The following is a 19332-nucleotide window of genomic DNA, read 5'->3' on the forward strand; positions in this document are numbered from 1 at the left end:
CACATCAGTTTTTGAATGGGTGAGGTAATCTTATGGCAAATGGAAATTGTGAAATCTACATATAAAGTTGCTACATTGATATGTCCGTGAAATCTACAGATGTATGAAATGACATGTAATGATGTTTCTGTGACAAACAGGTGTGTGCTTGCATGGCAAAAGAAATCAGTGCGATTCATCTTAAACTAGTGAGGTGTTGCAGCAATGGTTAAAATACACGCTATTACTTTTAAATATTCTGTATTCAAGAAGCTGAACTTATTCTATAAATGTTCTTATGAATAAACTGGGTGGGAGGGGGGTTAATGATATCTTAGTGTGCTTTACATGCACCAATAAGCTAGGAAAGATCTAACATTATCTGAAGTTCACAAAAATAAAACCAGTCAAAAATTTTTTTATTTCTTTTTAATTAACATATTTACAATAAGCTAAGAAGAAAGTTAAGGCTTAAACTTCCTTGCACCTTTCTTCTCTGCAATCAACCTTTTCTGATTCTCGAATTTTTCACTCATTTCAGTCATTCGCTTTAATTTGGACTCTTTCACCTGAAAATTATAGAAGTTCATCAAATCTTTTTGTTTTCGCTTCTTTTTTATTTTACCAGAGGCATTGAGAGAAGCTGCATCAATTAAAGGAGCAGTTGAATTCTTACCACGCCTACTGACTGTTATCCAACCTTCATCATCTGCCTCACCTATAGTTTTGAAGAGAACAAAACATTAAACAAAAATACAGAATTGCAATACATATTTACTGCAATAACATAGAAATGTTGTATATTATTTGTTGAATAGTTAGAATAGTTAAAAAACAGTTTTCCAGAATGGCAATTAATTTGAAGGCACACTCAAATTTGTCAAAAATCATTTCAAAAGTTATGAAGAAAATGAAGTTTAGCATCAATTTGAATATAAACTGCCTTCCTTTGATCTAACTGTCATCTCAATAACTGGATAGCCAGCTTCCTCTGTGATCATTCATTGCATGTCATGGTGCATGGCACCCTCTCTTCAAGCTTTAACACCAATGCAGGAATGCCTCAGGGCTCCATTCTTTCATCTATCCTCTTTCTCTTATACACTCTCAATCACTGCAAATCCTATCCATAGCCTTGCTGATAACAGCACTCTTCATTCATCCTACTCCTTTCACAAACCATGTAGTTCCCAGACATCACTTACCATCAAGATCATCTGCAACCAGTGCCTTAAACACTGATGACCTTCAATGCTGCCAAAAGACAGTCCAGCTTTTTCTTGCATAAAAAGGATCTCAACTCACCTTGCCTCATCTTCAGTAATAAACACATTGCCAGACAGGGTGAATTATCTCTCCCTGGACTGACAATTACCTCCAACCTCTCCTGGAATAAACACATCACATCAATAGTGTCCTCAGCTTCTAAAAACTAAGCATTCTTTTCCACTCAAGATGCTATTTTACATCACACAAAATCTCCCCATCCTCAGAATACTAGTCACACATTTGGCATAGTGCACCTAAGGCCGCCTTAAAAATTCTTGATGCCATTCAGAGGAGAGCAATTCGGCTCACAGATGATCCTTCCCTCACAGGCTCACTTCAACCTATATCTCACAGATGCAATGTTTCAGCCATGTGTCTCTTCTACAAGTACTTCCAAGGTCACTGCTCCAGTGAATTCCCTAACATTGTTCCTCCACTTTTAAGCATGTTAATACAAGAGCAGAAGCTTTCCAACATCCCCTTACAGTGCAACTGCAAACTCATGGAACCTGCTTCTTCTCTTTCTCAATTATTCCATCTACTTCTGTGCTCTGGAACAGACTTCCCAATTATGTACTACCCAACAACTTTAACCTACAGCTCTTTAAGTAGAACGTCAATAGGTTTCTTCTTTCTCAAACTTTATCTGCACTTCACACACTGCACTAATGTGCTATAGGTTCTTGTACCTCTTATATGTTGGATAAATATATATATATATATATGTAGAAGGTATTTTACCTTGGGTAGAATAAATGTTAAAAATACCAAGCAATTTTAAACCTGGTTTTACTCCATTTCCCAAGTAAGCAAACAGACAAATAAGTCAAGTTTGCGCCTGCAAGTGATACAAGTCTAGCTGATCCTACAGGTAGTGCAAGACCAAGGCAACTCGTGGTAAAGGTGGCATAAGCTCTGATCACTAATCTTAATATTTACCCTTAATGCCAAAACACATCTCCAAGAAGGGGATGCAAGATGTTTTGTATTAAAGGCAAGGGGCCACTACCCAGACCGGTTTCGACCTTTATCGAGGTCTCATCAGTGGGAGCTAGGCTAGAAATACCAAGATTTAGTAATACAGAGCTTATAAGTATTTTACCAGAACAAGTTGCCATAAGGTGTTTTAATCTTATTAAATAAAAATCTCTGGAGGAGATATAAATGTAGAAGGTATTTTACCTTAGGTAGAATAAATGTTAAAAATACCAAGCAATTTTAAACCTGGTTTTACTCCATTTCCCAAGTAAGCAAACAGACAAATAAGTCAAGTTTGCGCCTGCAAGTGATGCAAGTCTAGCTGATCCTACAGGTAGTGCAAGACCAAGACAACTCGTGGTACATTTATATCTCCTCCAGAGATTTTTATTTAATAAGGTTAAAACACCTTATGGCAACTTGTTCTGGTAAAATACTTATAAGCTCTGTATTACTAAATCTTGGTATTTCTAGCCTAGCTCCCACTGACGAGACCTCAATAAAGGTCGAAACCAGTCTGGGTAGTGGCCCCTTGCCTTTAATACAAAACATCTTGCATCCCCTTCTTGGAGATGTGTTTTGGCATTAAGGGTAAATATTAAGATTAGTGATCAGAGCTTATGCCACCTTTACCATGAGTTGCCTTGGTCTTGCACTACCTGTAGGATCAGCTAGACTTGCATCACTTGCAGGCGCAAACTTAACTTATTTGTCTGTTTGCTTACTTGGGAAATGGAGTAAAACCAGGTTTAAAATTGCTTGGTATTTTTATATATATATATATATATATATTATATAGATATAAAAAACCCAGATAAAACACTTTTCATATGGGGAAAGGGAAAACAAAAATGCTGGAATTAAAGTGAGTTACATGACATTAGTTTCTAGGAGGAGTGTTGGACTTTTTTTTATATATATATTATATAGATATAAAAAACCCAGATAAAACACTTTTCATATGGGGAAAGGGAAAACAAAAATGCTGGAATTAAAGTGAGTTACATGACATTAGTTTCTAGGAGGAGTGTTGGACTTTTTTTTTATATATATATTATATAGATATAAAAAACCCAGATAAAACACTTTTCATATGGGGAAAGGGAAAACAAAAATGCTGGAATTAAAGTGAGTTACATGACATTAGTTTCTAGGAGGAGTGTTGGACTTTTTTTTATATATATATATATTATATAGATATAAAAAACCCAGATAAAACACTTTTCATATGGGGAAAGGGAAAACAAAAATGCTGGAATTAAAGTGAGTTACATGACATTAGTTTCTAGGAGGAGGGTTGGACTTTTTATATATATATATATTATATAGATATAAAAAACCCAGATAAAACACTTTTCATATGGGGAAAGGGAAAACAAAAATGCTGGAATTAAAGTGAGTTACATGACATTAGTTTCTTGGAGGAGGGTTGGACTTTTTTTTTTTTTTTTTTTGATGTTCAGTAATCAGTAAAATTGCAAATATATATATATATATATATATATATATATATATATTATATAGATATAAAAAAACCAGATAAAACACTTTTCATATGGGGAAAGGGAAAACAAAAATGCTGGAATTAAAGTGAGTTACATGACATTAGTTTCTAGGAGGGTTGGACTTTTTTTTTTTTTTTTTGATGTTCAGTAATCAGTAAAATTGCAAATAGCAAACACGCTGAAATAATGTTGGAGTGATGTCACATGAAGTGTAATTATTGTAATTCAGCATACAAACATATGCACCATTCATTTCATTTTGCAACTTATATTCAAACAGTCTCTATATGCATCCCTCCCCCATATCAGTGTTTGTCTTCAAGATTTGGTGAGTGTAAGTTGTCCAATAATTACTGGACAAAGCGAGATGTGATTAACATACATGAGACAATACATTGTTCCCAAATGCTTAGGAGGGATTTGTGAGAGTCCAGACAATAAATCTCTTTTGGACTGTTTTTGAATTACGGCAAAAGAAATTAAAGCTAATGATGACAGTATGCTATATCTGTTAATTGGAGATTTTTCTAGCTGGTAGGCATGTTTGCTAGATGATTTTGAGGTGTAGTACAATAACACTGTTGTGCTTAAATCAGATGTCTCACAATCAGTCTGCTTACTCAGTGGAGTACCAAATAAGTTGTCGTGCTCTGTTGAGGAGCAATATAAAGTGACAATATTAAAAAGTGACAAGCAAAGTATTTCATAACCATGGAATCAGTCACAATACTTAAGGGTCATGTAGCATAGAAGAGAAATCTCTCATCAAATGATCAAAAATTAAGCAAAACAGAGAGACTCCAAACATACTCTGGATCAGAGATTAGAGATTAAACGTCCAACATGCAGAATATTATAATAATAAGGTGTGACACCTCTTGGCTACTCATATATGGAAATATGACTTGTGTATTACTTCAACCTTGGTATCACTTCTGGGTCTGGCTTCCACTGATGAGACCTCAATAAAGGTTGAAAGTGGTCTGCATAGTGATGCCCCCTATAATGCATAGCATCATACATGCCCATAATGATATGTGCTTTGTATTATGGGATACTAAGGCAACTGAAGTGAAGTCATTAGCCTCTATATACGAGTTTCCCAGTCCTGAAATTACTTCAGGCGTAAACTTTGCTTACACTTGGATAAAGGATTAAAGCAAGAATATAATTTCTTGGCATCTTTAATTTATCTTATTCTTCATATTACACAGAAGTAGTAAGTGTTTCTGTTCATGAATATTTTCTCTATTACTGGAAGGAAGGATTGTTTTTTTTTGCTTTTTCAATTAAATTACCCCCTCCCCTCTTGTTAGAAATCTCAGTTTAAAGAACAAACTTTAAACTGAGATTTCAGTGCACGGAATAATATAACTTTGTATGTGCTGTTTTGTCCACCCTCAGAGAATTAACAGCACTGTTAATTGCTTAAAGTTTTGATTGAAATGTAGTTTTATGATGAATCAATGATTATCTAATTTTTTTTCAGTATGAGGCTACGCAGCTATCTTTGTTCATTACACTTCAAACTGAAAGAAAGCATGTTAGAGAGGGTTATTATTTACAGTTTTGCAACTATTTGTAGATTATTTATAATTTCTGTATTATTTGTAAATTATTTACCATTTACAGTTTACAATTCACAACTTGTATATATTATTATTATTATTATTATTATTATTATTATTATGTAACACCTCTAGGGAGTCCAAAGACTCATTGAGGGAGGGCACCTACTCTACAACTCTCTGTCTCCACCACTCAATCCACCAACTACAACAAACAGCAACTACCATCATCTACACCAATGCCACCTACTGCCCATCATCACCACTACTATTTTCACAGACAACCACAAACATCCAAATCCACGGCGGGATTCGAACCCACAGCCTTTTGGCTGGAGAGCGGACACATTGACCACTCAGCCAACCAGGCCGGCAAACATATATATATACAATAAAACCCCTTTTTTACACTTTTCAGGGGACTGATGGAAAAAAGCAGGAAAGTGTAAATAGCAAGAAATGTAAAAAAACATTTAAAAAAGGCTAAAAGATGACTTACTGCTAGTATGTGAGTCTACATACTAGATTACAAAATTTAATAACTGAAAATAAATGAATTTACAATTACTTACATTTATCTATTTAAAAAATCTTTAATTGTTGATTGCTTTTCTTTTTTTTTTTTTTTTTTTGACATACCGCCAGATTGCTTTGCATTGGGTTCAATGCTTGACCTGTTTTTTACTATCGTGTTCAAAGAGGACAAGGAGAGTCCAAGATCTTTTGCTTAATGCTCACGTGTTCCAGCATGCCAATCTACATGTCGCAGAATTGCCATCTTTTCTTCTACAGAAATACATTTTCTGTCTTTTTTCTCCATGTTACTAACATGGATAATCCACCACCACAACTTGAAAGCAACTTTCACACGCTAAATTACATAGCAGAAATTCTGCAATATCAATTCGTACTGTGATTGAAAAATCACAGTATCGCTCATCACTACTGCAAATGTGCAAGTCACCGTGATAGCGGAAACGAAACTACAGTCGAAAGCAATGCCATCTGGGAACAGAAATGCGCAGATTTCCGCAGAAATTGATTCGAAAATCAGTATTGTTATCCGAGAAAAAAATGCATATCACGGGAAATAACGTCCCCATCAAGTTGTTAATGGTGGGAAAACAATATATCATAAGAATAGGTCTTAAGGTGGGACCAACGGAAAATGACGTAAATCGCAGGAACGTAAAAACGAGGTTTTACTGTAAATAATAATATTTGGTTAACCGATCAAGTGTTGATCAATTTTATTAATTAACTGAACCAACTAGTTCAGTTGGTTCAGTTAATAATAGTTTCGCCACACTTATCTGTTGGCTTTTTCAGGGCACTTACATATAGGTTTAAACACTCTCACAATTATGCGTAACTGCAAAACTGACAAGAATAAAAACTGACTAGAATAATTACAAATAAAATAGTATCTAACGTGAGTGAAACACGTATCGCGTGTACAAGATCAGCTAGCTGTTGCTGAGGAACCTTCTGTGGTTTGTATTAAAGTTCATTTCTTCCGTTTTTAAGGCTCTGATTAGGGTTTTCCATATCTCTGGCAGTATTAGGCCTTGATTTCTGTTAAGGTTCACAGTAGAACAAAAACGTCCTGTCTGATGTTTTTGACATAGCACATTGGCTATGTCAAAAACAACAGACAGGACATTTCTGGCCTATCGTCTCATTTCTCCACAACTAACCATGTCATCGAGTGAGACAAAAGCTGTTCCCCTTACTTAGAGGAAGATTACCATTCAAGAATGTTCAAAGAAGCAGCCACAGTCACCCGTTCTACTGTGAACCTTAACAGAAATCAAGGCCTAATACTGCCAGAGATATGGAAAACCCTAATCAGAGCCTTAAAAACGGAAGAAATGAACTTTAATACAAACTACAGAAGGTTCCTCAGCAACAGCTAGCTGATCTTGTACACGCGATACGTGTTTCACTCACGTTAGATACCATTTTATTTGTAATTATTCTAGTCAGTTTTTATTCTTGTCAGTTTTGCAGTTACGCATAATTGTGAGAGTGTTTAAACCTATATGTAAGTGCCCTGAAGAAGCCAACAGATAAGTGTGGAGAAACTAGTTGGTTCAGTTAATTAATAAAATTGATCAACACTTGATCGGTTAACCAAATATTATTATTTACTAATTTATGATCAAGAAAACAACCTTCATGATGAGGTTTTACTGTATATGTTTGCTAATGAGCCTATATATAATTACTGTAAAAAATTGAATAAATTATTTCTTGATATATTTGGAGTGATTTCTGACTTCAGCTTAACAATTAAAATAAGGGTTCTTTATACCGAGCTGAACTTGAGGTCTGAGATACTGTATTGTATAAACAACTGATTCACAAAAAAAGAAGAAAAAAAGAAATAAAATTTTTTCCCCTTTTTGTAGGAATGCTTGCAATTATTTTCTAATATTTTTTAATTTGAATATGTATTCAAATAACATACACAAATATACCCTATGCTATAATAAATTTAGTTTAATCCTTTATCCAAGTGTAAGCAAACAAAGTTTGCGCCTGAAAATATCTTCAGGACTGAGGTAAGGTAGTGCAAAACCAGGCAACTCCAAGCAAAGGTGGACCAAGCTCTCATCACTCCTTGTCTCAGTATCTCCCATAATGCAAAGCACATCTCCTTGCGAACATGTATACTGGTATGCATTATGGGAGATACTGAGACAAGGAGTGATGAGAGCTTGGTCCACCTTTGCTCGGAGTTGCCTGGTGTTGCATTACCTTACCTCAGTCCTGAAGATATTTTCAGGTGCAAACTTTGTTTGCTTACACTTGGATAAAGGATTAAACTAAATTTATTATAGTCTAACCAAGTGAAAAATAAACTTCCAACATCTTTCTCTAAATCCAGAGTAATTCAATAATAAGGTGGTACACCTGTTGCCAACTCCTATAGGTAAATATGACCTCTCCTATTGCTTCTGCTTTAGTATCTCCATGTTTGGGTCTGCTTCCCACTAACGAGATCTCAATAAAAGTTGAGGTAGTGGCCCTTCCCTTAATGCATAGCAGTATACATGTCCGCAAGGAGATGTGTTTTGCATTATGGGAGATACTGAGACAAGGAGTGATGAGAGCTTGGTCCACCTTTGCTCGGAGTTGCCTGGTGTTGCACTACCTTACCTCAGTCCTGAAGATATTTTCAGGCACAAACTTTGTTTGCTTACACTTGGATAAAGGAGTCAACTAAATTTATTATAGTCTAACCAAGTGAAAAATAAACTTCCAATACCCTATGCTAGTATACTGATGGTATCATCATCAAGCTATGATTCAAGGGTGGCATATTATTTTTAGTTGGCCATATCAAGAAATAATATATCAACTCACTTCCAAAAATTTCCCAACCACTAATAAACATTAACAGAGCTGAAAGTTTCAATGCAAAAGGTAACAAGATAATACTAGAAAAGTTATACTAATGGGTGGGGGTGGACACCTTTTGTAAATATGATGACTACAGTATTTTGCAAAGTACTAAAACTTGTGTTGCTAGATATTACTAAACAAATGACTTGCACACAATAACTAAATATGTTCTGAGAGTACTAGGAATTTCAAATAACAAATTTTGACAGAAACACTGAAAAATATGACACATGTGGCTTGGCTTCATTTTTATGATATAAACGTGTTTTAGAAATCATATCATATTGTACCATCATATGCACTTATACAGGAGCACATATCAATACTTGAGGTAGAAGAAAAGCCACCAAGCACTTGAAATGTAGAAAGGTAGCTGGAGTTGATGGTATGTAGCCAGAGATACTTAATTAAATATGGAGGTACAAAGGTTTTGCAGTTGCCACACTGCATAATTCAGAGGGCTTGGTCAGAGGGTTGAATTTCAGATGATTGGAATAGAGCTCTCATAATTCCCATCTATAAAAAAGGGGAATAAAGCTGAATGTGAGAATTACAGAGGAATTTATCTGCTAAGTGTTCCAGGAAAGGTTAATGCAATCATATCTGAAAAGAAGTTGAGAAAAATTGTGGAACAAGTTGAGTACAGACCCAAATAGAGGTTGTCAAGATCAAGATGGGCAAAATTATGACAAAATTATTTTGTTGATCTGGAAAATGCATACAACAAGGTGCCCAGAAAAAAAGCTTTTCAAAACACAATTATATGGGGCAGATGGAGCATTGTACAGAGCAATACATAGTCTATATTCAAACTGTAACTCAGCAGGAAAAATTGAAGAAAATATAGGTTTGATGTAAAATCAAGGATAAGACAAGGATGCACATTACTTCCACTTTTATTCATCATCTATATGGATTGTATTATGAAAGAAAGTGGTATTAAATCTGATATTAAAATCACAGATATCAAACTTAGTTCTTTCTTTATGCAGATGATAGGAATATAGGGAAACATATAAAACTTTGGCTGCATTATGGAGAACCTACAGAATAAGTAAAATATATCAACTATTTAGGCTGAGCTTATAGCAAAGATAGCAAATTAAATTTGGAAACAGACAAAAGAATAAGTAAAGCTGGTATGGTAATGAGCCAGTGGAATAAATTTATACAGAATAAGAGAAAAAATAACCAAAACACCAAACTGGCAGTATACAAGACAGTGTTCAAAACAGTTTTAAGTTATGAGTCTGAGAGTTGGGTTAGAAATAAAGCACCTGATCAAACACTAGAGACCACAGATATGAGAGTTCTAAGAAAAATTAGGAGAGTGAACAGATGTCATGAATGACAGAATCATATTAAAATGAAGATATCAGAAAGGAACTTAGCATTTTTAGCATTCAAGAACGTGTGTGTGCAGAGGTAATATAAGGTTATAAGACTAGAAGTCATTCAAAGTGAGGTGAAGGTAACCAAATGATTGCATGCGAGCCGTTCTGTGGTCATAGATTGTGAAACCAATTCCAAGTGACAAACAGCATCCCAGAGATACAGTGAAGAAAGGCCACAGAGTAAAACAACAGTGGATGACTGATATCTTTGATTATCTGCTTGCTGAAGCAGAAGTGCTACCCCAAATCAGTTACAATTTGACCTTGAATCGGTTACAGGAAAGGAACATTGGTATCTGCTTCCCACTATACACTAAAGATGGTCTGTATGCTAGGTAACCTATAGTCTGCATGCCCCATCATCATGCCACAGTGCTATCAGGCATGCTCTGATCTGGAAAGAACCATGGACACTTTATTATCCTTCTAATATCCGTGAAAGAGACATGTATAGTGAAAGTAGTGAGATGGTTTGATGGATGCACTGGAGTGTATGTGCTTCCTATCAGAACTATGAATACTGCAACTTATAGAGATGAGGTCCTTGACACTTATGTGAATGTGATGGGGGGAGACAATCCTACAGGATGATAATGCTTTCCTCATTGAGCAAAGCTCATTGACAAACATCTTCAAGAGCAGAAGATGTTTGTCAATGCACATGGACTGAACTTAAATTCTATGGAGCATGTCAAGGATGCTCTAGGTAGACATGTTTTCTGCTCTCGACCGGCCTCCTAAAAGTCTTGAGGGACTAAGGGGAGCTCTCCAGGTGCAATGTTTGTTATCACCAACTGAGCTCCTGGACACCATTATAAACAGTAAAAAACATCATTGTGAGCACTGTATTGCTGTGAAGAGTGACCACATTCATCATTGAGGCACTTTGACAATCTCATTTTGACTTCATTTTTGGATTCATAAAACCATCATATTTTACCCGCAGGCAGAGAGAGAGAGCTTACAGAATCGTATTAAAATTAAATACATTATTAAATTAATACATGTGTATATATTTTATATTGTACTTATAAATTTAAGTTTTATGATCATTATGAATTTTAAATATATTAAAGCAAAATAACTAAATAAAATTAATCTGTAACACAAATGTGGAAAGAATACTATAATTTTATGTTGACAACAAGCACACTTTTAGTTGATTATAAGAATGAAATTTTTGTCCCATCAAGATTTTACAGGTTATATTGCATATTCTTCAACCATATATCAACTATTATCTTACCAAGCTCTCTGGCATTTTGTTTCAACTCTTCTTGCTTCTTATCATATTCCCTTATATATTTTTCTACTTTTGCTTCAAGTTCATCCATACTAGGTACACTTCTGTATTTTTCCAAAATCTCATCCATGACTCCAGGAAGGTGTACCTTTTTATCTGTAAGATTACAAAAATATAGATGAACAATTCCTCATTAGATAATTATAAATCTCTTGATAATCAGTCACAGAATTGCACATCAACTGTAAGTAATGCAATTTTTAGTAAGTTTTTTTTTTTTATTTTAAACCATTTTAAATGTTTCGATATAATTTTCTCTAAAGAAGCTACTTTTTGTATATGAGTTAAAAACTAATTAGGATAAGAAAGACACTGTTGCATCACTGTATGCCAGATAATTTAATGCATATCCCTGATATGCTGAAGTTAATATAGGAAAGTTGCTGACTATGCTTTTTTTAAGTTATCTCAAAGACTTACTGAAATATTAAAAGCATGATGCCTCAGAGGTCAAGTGCCTTTGGCATATAATTTAGAAAGAGAGAGAGAGAACTGGATTCAAATCCCAGTTTTGAGGACAGGTTTTTTTTTGGTTTTGTTTTAAGCAAGGCTAACTTATGCTAATCTTATGAAAATGAGGCAAGTTTAACTCAAATTCCACCCATTCACATACACACCAAAAAAATACATGCCTGTCTGAACTATATATGCTTTCCCACACAGTGTTACAGGATTTTCTACTTTATGTGCTTGTGGATTTCATGTATATTAAAAGTTATAAAGCAAACTAAGGTAATCAACCAATTAATCTCAACAACGTGAAGTTTGTGAATGTTAATTACTTTGTCAAAACAATCATTGAGCATAATGGACAAAAACATGACATTGAGAAAAAAATTCCTGCAATGCCTAAAATACTTTACAGAAAATACATATTGAAATTGTAAATTGGCACATGAGATGAAATGGGTGTTCCAAAACACTCACAATTTAACAAATTGTGAATATTTTGGGTAAGCACATGTAAAAAAGCAATAAATGCCTTGAGTGGTAGCATAAACATAATTTTGTTCAATATATACACAGCTGACCCTTGAATTGGCACGATATGAGATGGGTGTTCCAAAACACTCACAATTTAACAAATTGTGAATATTTTGGGTAAGCACGTGCAAAAAAGCAATAAATGCCTTGAGTGGTAGCATAAACATAATTTTGTTCAATATATACACAGCTGACCCTTGCATAACATAAGTTTGAACTGCATGGGTCCACTGATGTGCTGATTTTTTTCAATAAAGATATTGGAAATTTTTTTGAAGATTTGAAATTTGAAAAAACTGGCAGACAAAACATGTAGCCTTATCAAAAATATTAAGAAAAAGTTAGTTATATCATGAATGCATAAAATATACACAAATCTATTATAAATAGTTAAAATTTATCAAAACTTATGTACACTAACAGACCATACATGAATTCGCAGTCAAGAGAAATATAAACAAATGTAAAGATGCAGAATTAAAACATAAATGCATAAAATTAACTATTACTAATGAAACAGTTAAATTAAATTAATTAGCATAAATGAAAAATTTTATAACGATGCATTCATTAGTGTATAGGCTAGGCTACTGTGAAGCAATCGTATCAATTACACTATGCTACAATAAAGCTATCACACTGCTGCTTCTTCGTCATCAATGCATGAATTGTTATACCTGTAAATACGAATTTCTTTTTCATATAGTTTCACTTTTCATGTCTAGTGTTAGTAATCCCCCAAAGTCCTGCTATGCTGCCTTACCATGGCAGGGGGTGATCCTGGCCAGGATGGGCGAAGCACGTCGGGAGTATCATTACTCCTGGTAGGTCCTCCCAAGGCTTGAAGGCCATCCTACTATGCCCAGCTAAATGCTAGCAGCTCCAGGAGTGGCAATGAGAAGTTAGTGACCGGCACTACTACCACCACTATCACTGACAAAAATAATGAAAAACTGGATCCAGATTCAGACTCTGCAACTATTTAATGACCGGAACTTGGAATATTAGCACTCTACTACAATCAGGTCAACTCAAATTACTACAGCACGAACTAAAAAGATATGAATGGACTGTTATCGGACTTTGTGAAATTCAATGGCCCAAAACAGGTGAGTTAACAACAGATGAAGAACATTTGCTTCTTTACTTTTTACTCCAGGAAGGTGTACCTTTTTATCTGTAAGATCACAAAAATATAGATGAACAATTCCTCATTAGATAATTATAAATTTCTTGATAATCAGAAAAACCAAATGAACTCTGGTTTCTAATTAAGAACCAATATTTTGAAAATGTTATTTGTAAAAAATTCTAGGTTTCTCCTGCAAAAACTGTATGAAAGAAAAGAAGGAAAAATACAAGATGTAAAGTAACACACAGTCAGTGCCTTAACTGTCAAAGTAGTGAGGCTACTGAACTACAAAGAAAAAGTTTTTGTCCTCGTGCCATTCTAATCATCCTGACAAATATTTCAAGGTTTATGGACAATATGAAGAAACCCAATTTGAGCTCCATTAAAACATGACAGCAGAGGACCTCAACTGATAGCTGTTAATATTGTGCACGTAATGATATTCTAGACTTCACATTTAAAATTGTAAAAGCTCATGCTGAGCCAACACGTGCACCTTTTTTTTTTTTTTAACTGCCATCTTGTATGCATATTCCTTTTCTTTTGTAATTTGATTAATGGACCAGTACTGCTCTATATAAAAAATAAATAAAAATAACCATGATTAGTTGAAAGATATATTCACATAATTTCAAAATGGGACTTTTAAAACTTTTATTTCATCTTCCCTTTTGAGCTAGGCTCAATGGCTTGTCATTTTTCTATCAGTTCCCCTGATCCAAACACCTGCTCAGACCGAACAACAAAAATCACCCTTCCAGGGATGATGGAAGACCTTCCTCCTGCCCAAACTTTCCAGCTATCATCCAAGCCTTGGTTCTCAAAATAATATGGCAACTCAGTAAAAAAAAAAAAAAAAAAAAAAAAAAAATGTATGCCACGAGTGGATCAAGAGCAAAACTCCAACTGCTCACTTTGACTATACTGCAGCTTGCAACACCAGTAAAACAATCATCAAATAAATCCAAATTAGATTTTGAAAGGGCCAAATACTGCAAACACACCTCCTGTCCAAATGGCAGTTGAGTTTTCTGGTCTTTTGCCCACGGTACAGGGTGCAAGTTTTGTCCTCTCGTGTTTCAGTCACTCTCACATTCAGATGGTACTATAGTCATCTCACCTAAAGACAAAGCTGACTTACTGGCATCATTCCTCTTCCAATTCCAGCATTGATAACCTGGACAAAATTCTTCCCCCATCTACTAAGAACGGCTTACTCCACATCACTAACTCACTTCAAGTGCAAATACAAACAAAACATCGTGGGGTACCTAATGCAATGGGTGGGGTACCATTAGGTACCCCACCCATTGCATTAAAAACTTGTGCCTCAGTACTAACACCTATCCTATACTCTTCAATCTATCCTATTCAACTGGCATCTACCCTACAGCATGGAAACAAGTCCACTTTCAGACCATCCCCAAGAAAGGTAATAAAAAAACCTGTCCATGAACTACAGCAATTGCTCTCACTTCTGTTTTCTCTAAAACTATGAAGCAGGTTACCATCGGCAACCAACTTCCGCACTACTGTGAGACTTACCAACTAATCAGTGATCAACAATGTGGATTCCACCACTCTCGATCCACAGCTGATCTTCTGGCCTTCATCCCAACTGGACCCAAACCACGAAAAAATTCAGAAATTCATGTGGTCACTCTCAACATTTTGAAAGCATCAGGTTTGGTACAGAAGTCATGATAAAAGTTTAATGGAGTGAAACAGTACCAGGAAACTTTAAAAGTATTTAATGCTTCCTGGTGCTGTTTCACTTCGGTGACCTAGGATGTAAATTGAGATCTCAAAGTATTAGTGTTTTCCATATTTACTGATTTTTAAGAGTGGCAGAAGATTCTAAAAATAGTCCCTTTCTTCTGAATTTACTGTGATGGAGCATGATGGTCCAACTGATTCTGTGAGCTATATCCAAAGCATGGTCAGCAAGGCCAGATTGACCATAGTCGTACCTGCAGATGTATTTAGCACACATATTTTGACACAGAAGCCTAGTTAGCAAACTGCCATCCTATAGTCTGCACTCCACCCTCTGCAACTTTCTCACTGATCGCTCATCATGAGTCATGGTCGATAGTTTCTTTTCCTCAGATTTCACTATCAATGCAGGAGTGTCCCAGAGTTCTGAACTCTACTCTCTACCTATTGCATCACATGATCTGCTCTCAGAGACCTCAAATCCTATTCTTAGCTTTGCCAATGACAGTACACTCCATTCCTCCTTTTCATTTGACAAACCTTTTAGTCCTCACATGTTAGAACCCTTAAGATCTACCATGACCAATGTCCTGAACTCCAATCTCATAACTATATTTCAAATGGGACAGGAAAAATCCTGTAGACTTCAATGCCGCCAATACTCAATCCTATCTCGAGCGAGAAATGCATCCATTCCCCTAACTTTCAATAATACCTAGATAACCAAACACAATCAGGCTTCTCTTCTTAGAGTGACCTATACCTCCAGCTTTTCCTCGCATAAACACATTTCAAACATAGCTTCTGCAGCTTCTAAAATAAAACTGTGCACTTTTCAGCACAAGACACTAGTTCACACCTTTACAGCTGCTAACTCTATACAAATCCCAAATCTGCCCAACGATGAAATATTGCTTGCATATTTGGGGTGGTGAATCAAAATCTTCTCTAAGATTGCTCAATTCTAACTAAAGAAGGCTATCCATTAATGATCCTTCTCTCAAATCCACTTCAATATCTCTCCCATAAACATTCACAGTTTCCTACCTTATGCCTTTCTACAAAGACTTTTACAGACAATGCTCTGCTGAACTAGCCATCCACTTTCCTCCAAAATAACTGGAACAAGAGATGCTAATAACTAACATCCTTTTACAGTCCAGCTTGATACTTGCTAAACTAACCTTCTATATCCTCTTCTGTACTTTGGAACATCCTCCTCCACTGTGCTTCCCCAAAGAATACAACATTTGGCTATCAAAAAATGAACAGATTCCTCCTTTCTTTTATCCTCTTACCTACATAAGGCACTGATATGCTATAAGTCTTGTGTCCTTACATGTTTGAGTCAGACATAAAAAATTAAATTTTAAAAAAAAGTAACTTGGAATCTTAGAAACTTAATTACTGCCAATGACAAAACAGTTCATCCTATCTGCACTGCCTGCTATGTCTGCAAATTGTGTGTGAGTGCATGTGTCTGTGTGTGTGCCAAAACTATTTTTGCTAACATGTTGTGGGATGAAAAACCTAAGTTTCTGGGAGGAAAACCCAGCCACCATTACCATATGAGAACAATTCACTCACCTTCACTTGGAAAGTCCTGATAAAGGTTCTTCATGTTCTAGACAGAATTTGAACCCAGGTCTTCTTTCCAGCCCAAAAGCATCATTGATACTGACCAAGCTACAAAAGGCTCTATTATTAAAAGTAAAATTTAACAGTAAATACAGTTTGTTTTCATGGACCTTGTTGATTGCAGCAACAATTTTTAAGATATATATTGAATAAGCTGTTGATCATGGACTGTTGTGTATCATATTTCTGTCAAAACAGGAGAGTTCATTTAGTGATCTGAATATTTTTGTTGCTTCAAATGATATAAAATGAGCTGTGGTAATAATGTTATCATTCAGCTGAAAGATACATTATTACTATTATGAAATTTTTATTTTTATATGATAATCCCATTCATGAAAGATGTAAATTATAGTCCAGTGATATAGCATTTTTCCAGTGATATAGCAAGAATGCACTACATCAAGGGTGGGCTAACATATTCTAACTTGTACATTACAGAGACCAAATACAGTATTTTTTAAAGTCATGTCAGGATTTCATGGTATCTAAGTATGGGTGATGAAATTCATCTATCATCTTATATGTTAAAAAGTGAGTATCATCATCAAATTCCTGCCATGTACCCTCAAGGGGTGTACAGGATACGATAGTACTACATGAAAAATTTACATCATTACTAACTTCCTATCTACAATTTTCCTCCAAATCAGTCAGTTACTTGCCAAGACTCCAACATTATCATATCTTATATTTCTATCGTCTAAGGCACTTTGTACCATATCAAACCACCTATATCTTGGTCTTTACCTTGTTCTTCACCAAGGTTTTCTTCCACAATTATTCTCAACCGTTTCTCAATTATACTTGCATAAATCTTACCAGGAACACTCAGTAGGGAAATATCTCTGTAATTCTCACATTCAGTTTTATTTCCCTTTTTATATATGGCTACTATGAGAGCTCTACTCCAATCATCAGGTATTCTTCCCTCTGTCCAGGCCTTCTGAACTATGCAGTGCAGCCACTGTAAGACTTTTATACCACCATACTTCAGCATTTCTGGTTGAATATCATCTACTCCTGTTGCCTTTTCACATTTCAAGCCTTTGATGGTTTTTTCTACTTCAAGAATGGATATGTATTCCTCACTGTAAGCCTGTTGAATGTTTTTTTACAACTGTGCTATCACTGCTTGTTTCATTTAGCAATTTTTCAAAGTAATTACTCCATACTTCAAGGATATCTTTTTCTCCTGTTTTCATGTCACCTTTATCAACCCTAATTCCTTCTACAACACTCTTTCCTCCATTTCTAAGCTTCTTCAACAACCTCCAGAATATTTTGCCACCTTCCTGATATTTATTTTCTATGTTCTTGCCAAAGTCTTCCCATGACTTTTGTTTAGTTAGTTTTAGACAGTATTTAGCTTTCTTACATTTGTCTCTGTATTCTCAAAGAGCACAAGCTGACTTATTTGCTAGGAACTTTTTATATGCTTTCTTCTTTTCCTTCACTGCCTCTTCCTGTGTCCACCATGGAGTTCTGATTTTTGTATCCTTGCAGACAAACTCACCACATGCCTTTCTGGCAGAATCAATCAGGGGTTTTCTTCAAGACTTGCCACTGAATCTCCAAGGTTTGGTTCCTGTTCTCAAACTCTTTCATTTTTTCTTCAATAATCTTTGTGTATTTTAGTCTACAGTTCACATCTGAGAGCTGCTCAACTTTTATTAGCTTTAAAACTTTTAAAACTTAGTAATAACCATTCCATGTCCTGAGCTGAAATCGAACAGGTATTTGCCATTATTATTAACTTTGCTCTTTTCTCCAAATTTTCCAAAAATATTTTTGTATGTCTCACAATCATTTCCTACTCTGCTATTTAGATCCCCCAAAAAAGGACCAATTTTTCCTTTTTCATTGTGTCAGTTGCTTTCTCTAAAGCCTGAAAAAATTCAGCAACTTATACGAGTATCTGAGGAAGGAATTCATCGCCACCTACAACCTTCTCTTCATTTTAATCTAACTGGGCTCTCGGGGAACCTTATTAAGCAACAAGAAACAATTATATTCCAAATATGGTTGAAAATGATTAAACAATGTGATTCAAGGTGTTATCAGGAAAAGTAACTCCCTCCCCTTTTTATTTTAGTCTAAATCAGTAAATTTTATAGAAGACCACATGAAATGTCAGAATCAGCTATATTCCAAGTTTGGTCAAACTTGGTTGAACAATGAGATTAGTAGAGGTGTCTATAAAGGACACTATTTCTCCAACCCCAAAACCCTCCTCCTTCATTTTAGTCTAATCACATTAAATTTCCCATAGTCTTAATCAAACAAGAAACAAATAAGTAACTTTAGTCAGAAACAGTTCAACAATGTGACCTACAGAAATTCTATAGATAAAAGTATCTCTCCTTGCAATCTTGCAATCATTTTATTGAATAAGGCTGAATTTCTCACAAGACCTGTGCCATCCACAAAGTTCTTTACAACCCCCCCTTTCATTTTT

The 19332-nt window shown here is 35.2% G+C and overlaps 1 protein-coding gene across 1 annotated transcript in view; it reads right to left on the reverse strand.

Moving 5' to 3' along the window:
• Nucleotides 1-377: 377 nt before the first annotated feature.
• The window catches only part of LOC150094022 (ribosomal RNA-processing protein 7 homolog A), a 28501-nt gene continuing 9546 nt past the window's right edge, over nucleotides 378-19332 (reverse strand). The window contains exons 2-3 of the mRNA XM_090413062.1: nucleotides 11348-11500; nucleotides 378-697 (exon numbers count right to left, since the gene is read on the reverse strand). Of these exons, the coding sequence (XP_090269188.1) occupies nucleotides 444-697; nucleotides 11348-11500 (407 nt within the window). The 3' untranslated portion in view covers nucleotides 378-443. The remainder of the gene's footprint in view (nucleotides 698-11347; nucleotides 11501-19332) is intronic.

This window comes from Typopeltis vanoorti, chromosome 23 (genome assembly GCF_054136105.1).
Source record: "Typopeltis vanoorti isolate ZY-2024b chromosome 23, IOZ_Tvanoo_1.0, whole genome shotgun sequence".
Lineage (NCBI taxonomy): Eukaryota > Metazoa > Arthropoda > Arachnida > Uropygi > Thelyphonidae > Typopeltis > Typopeltis vanoorti.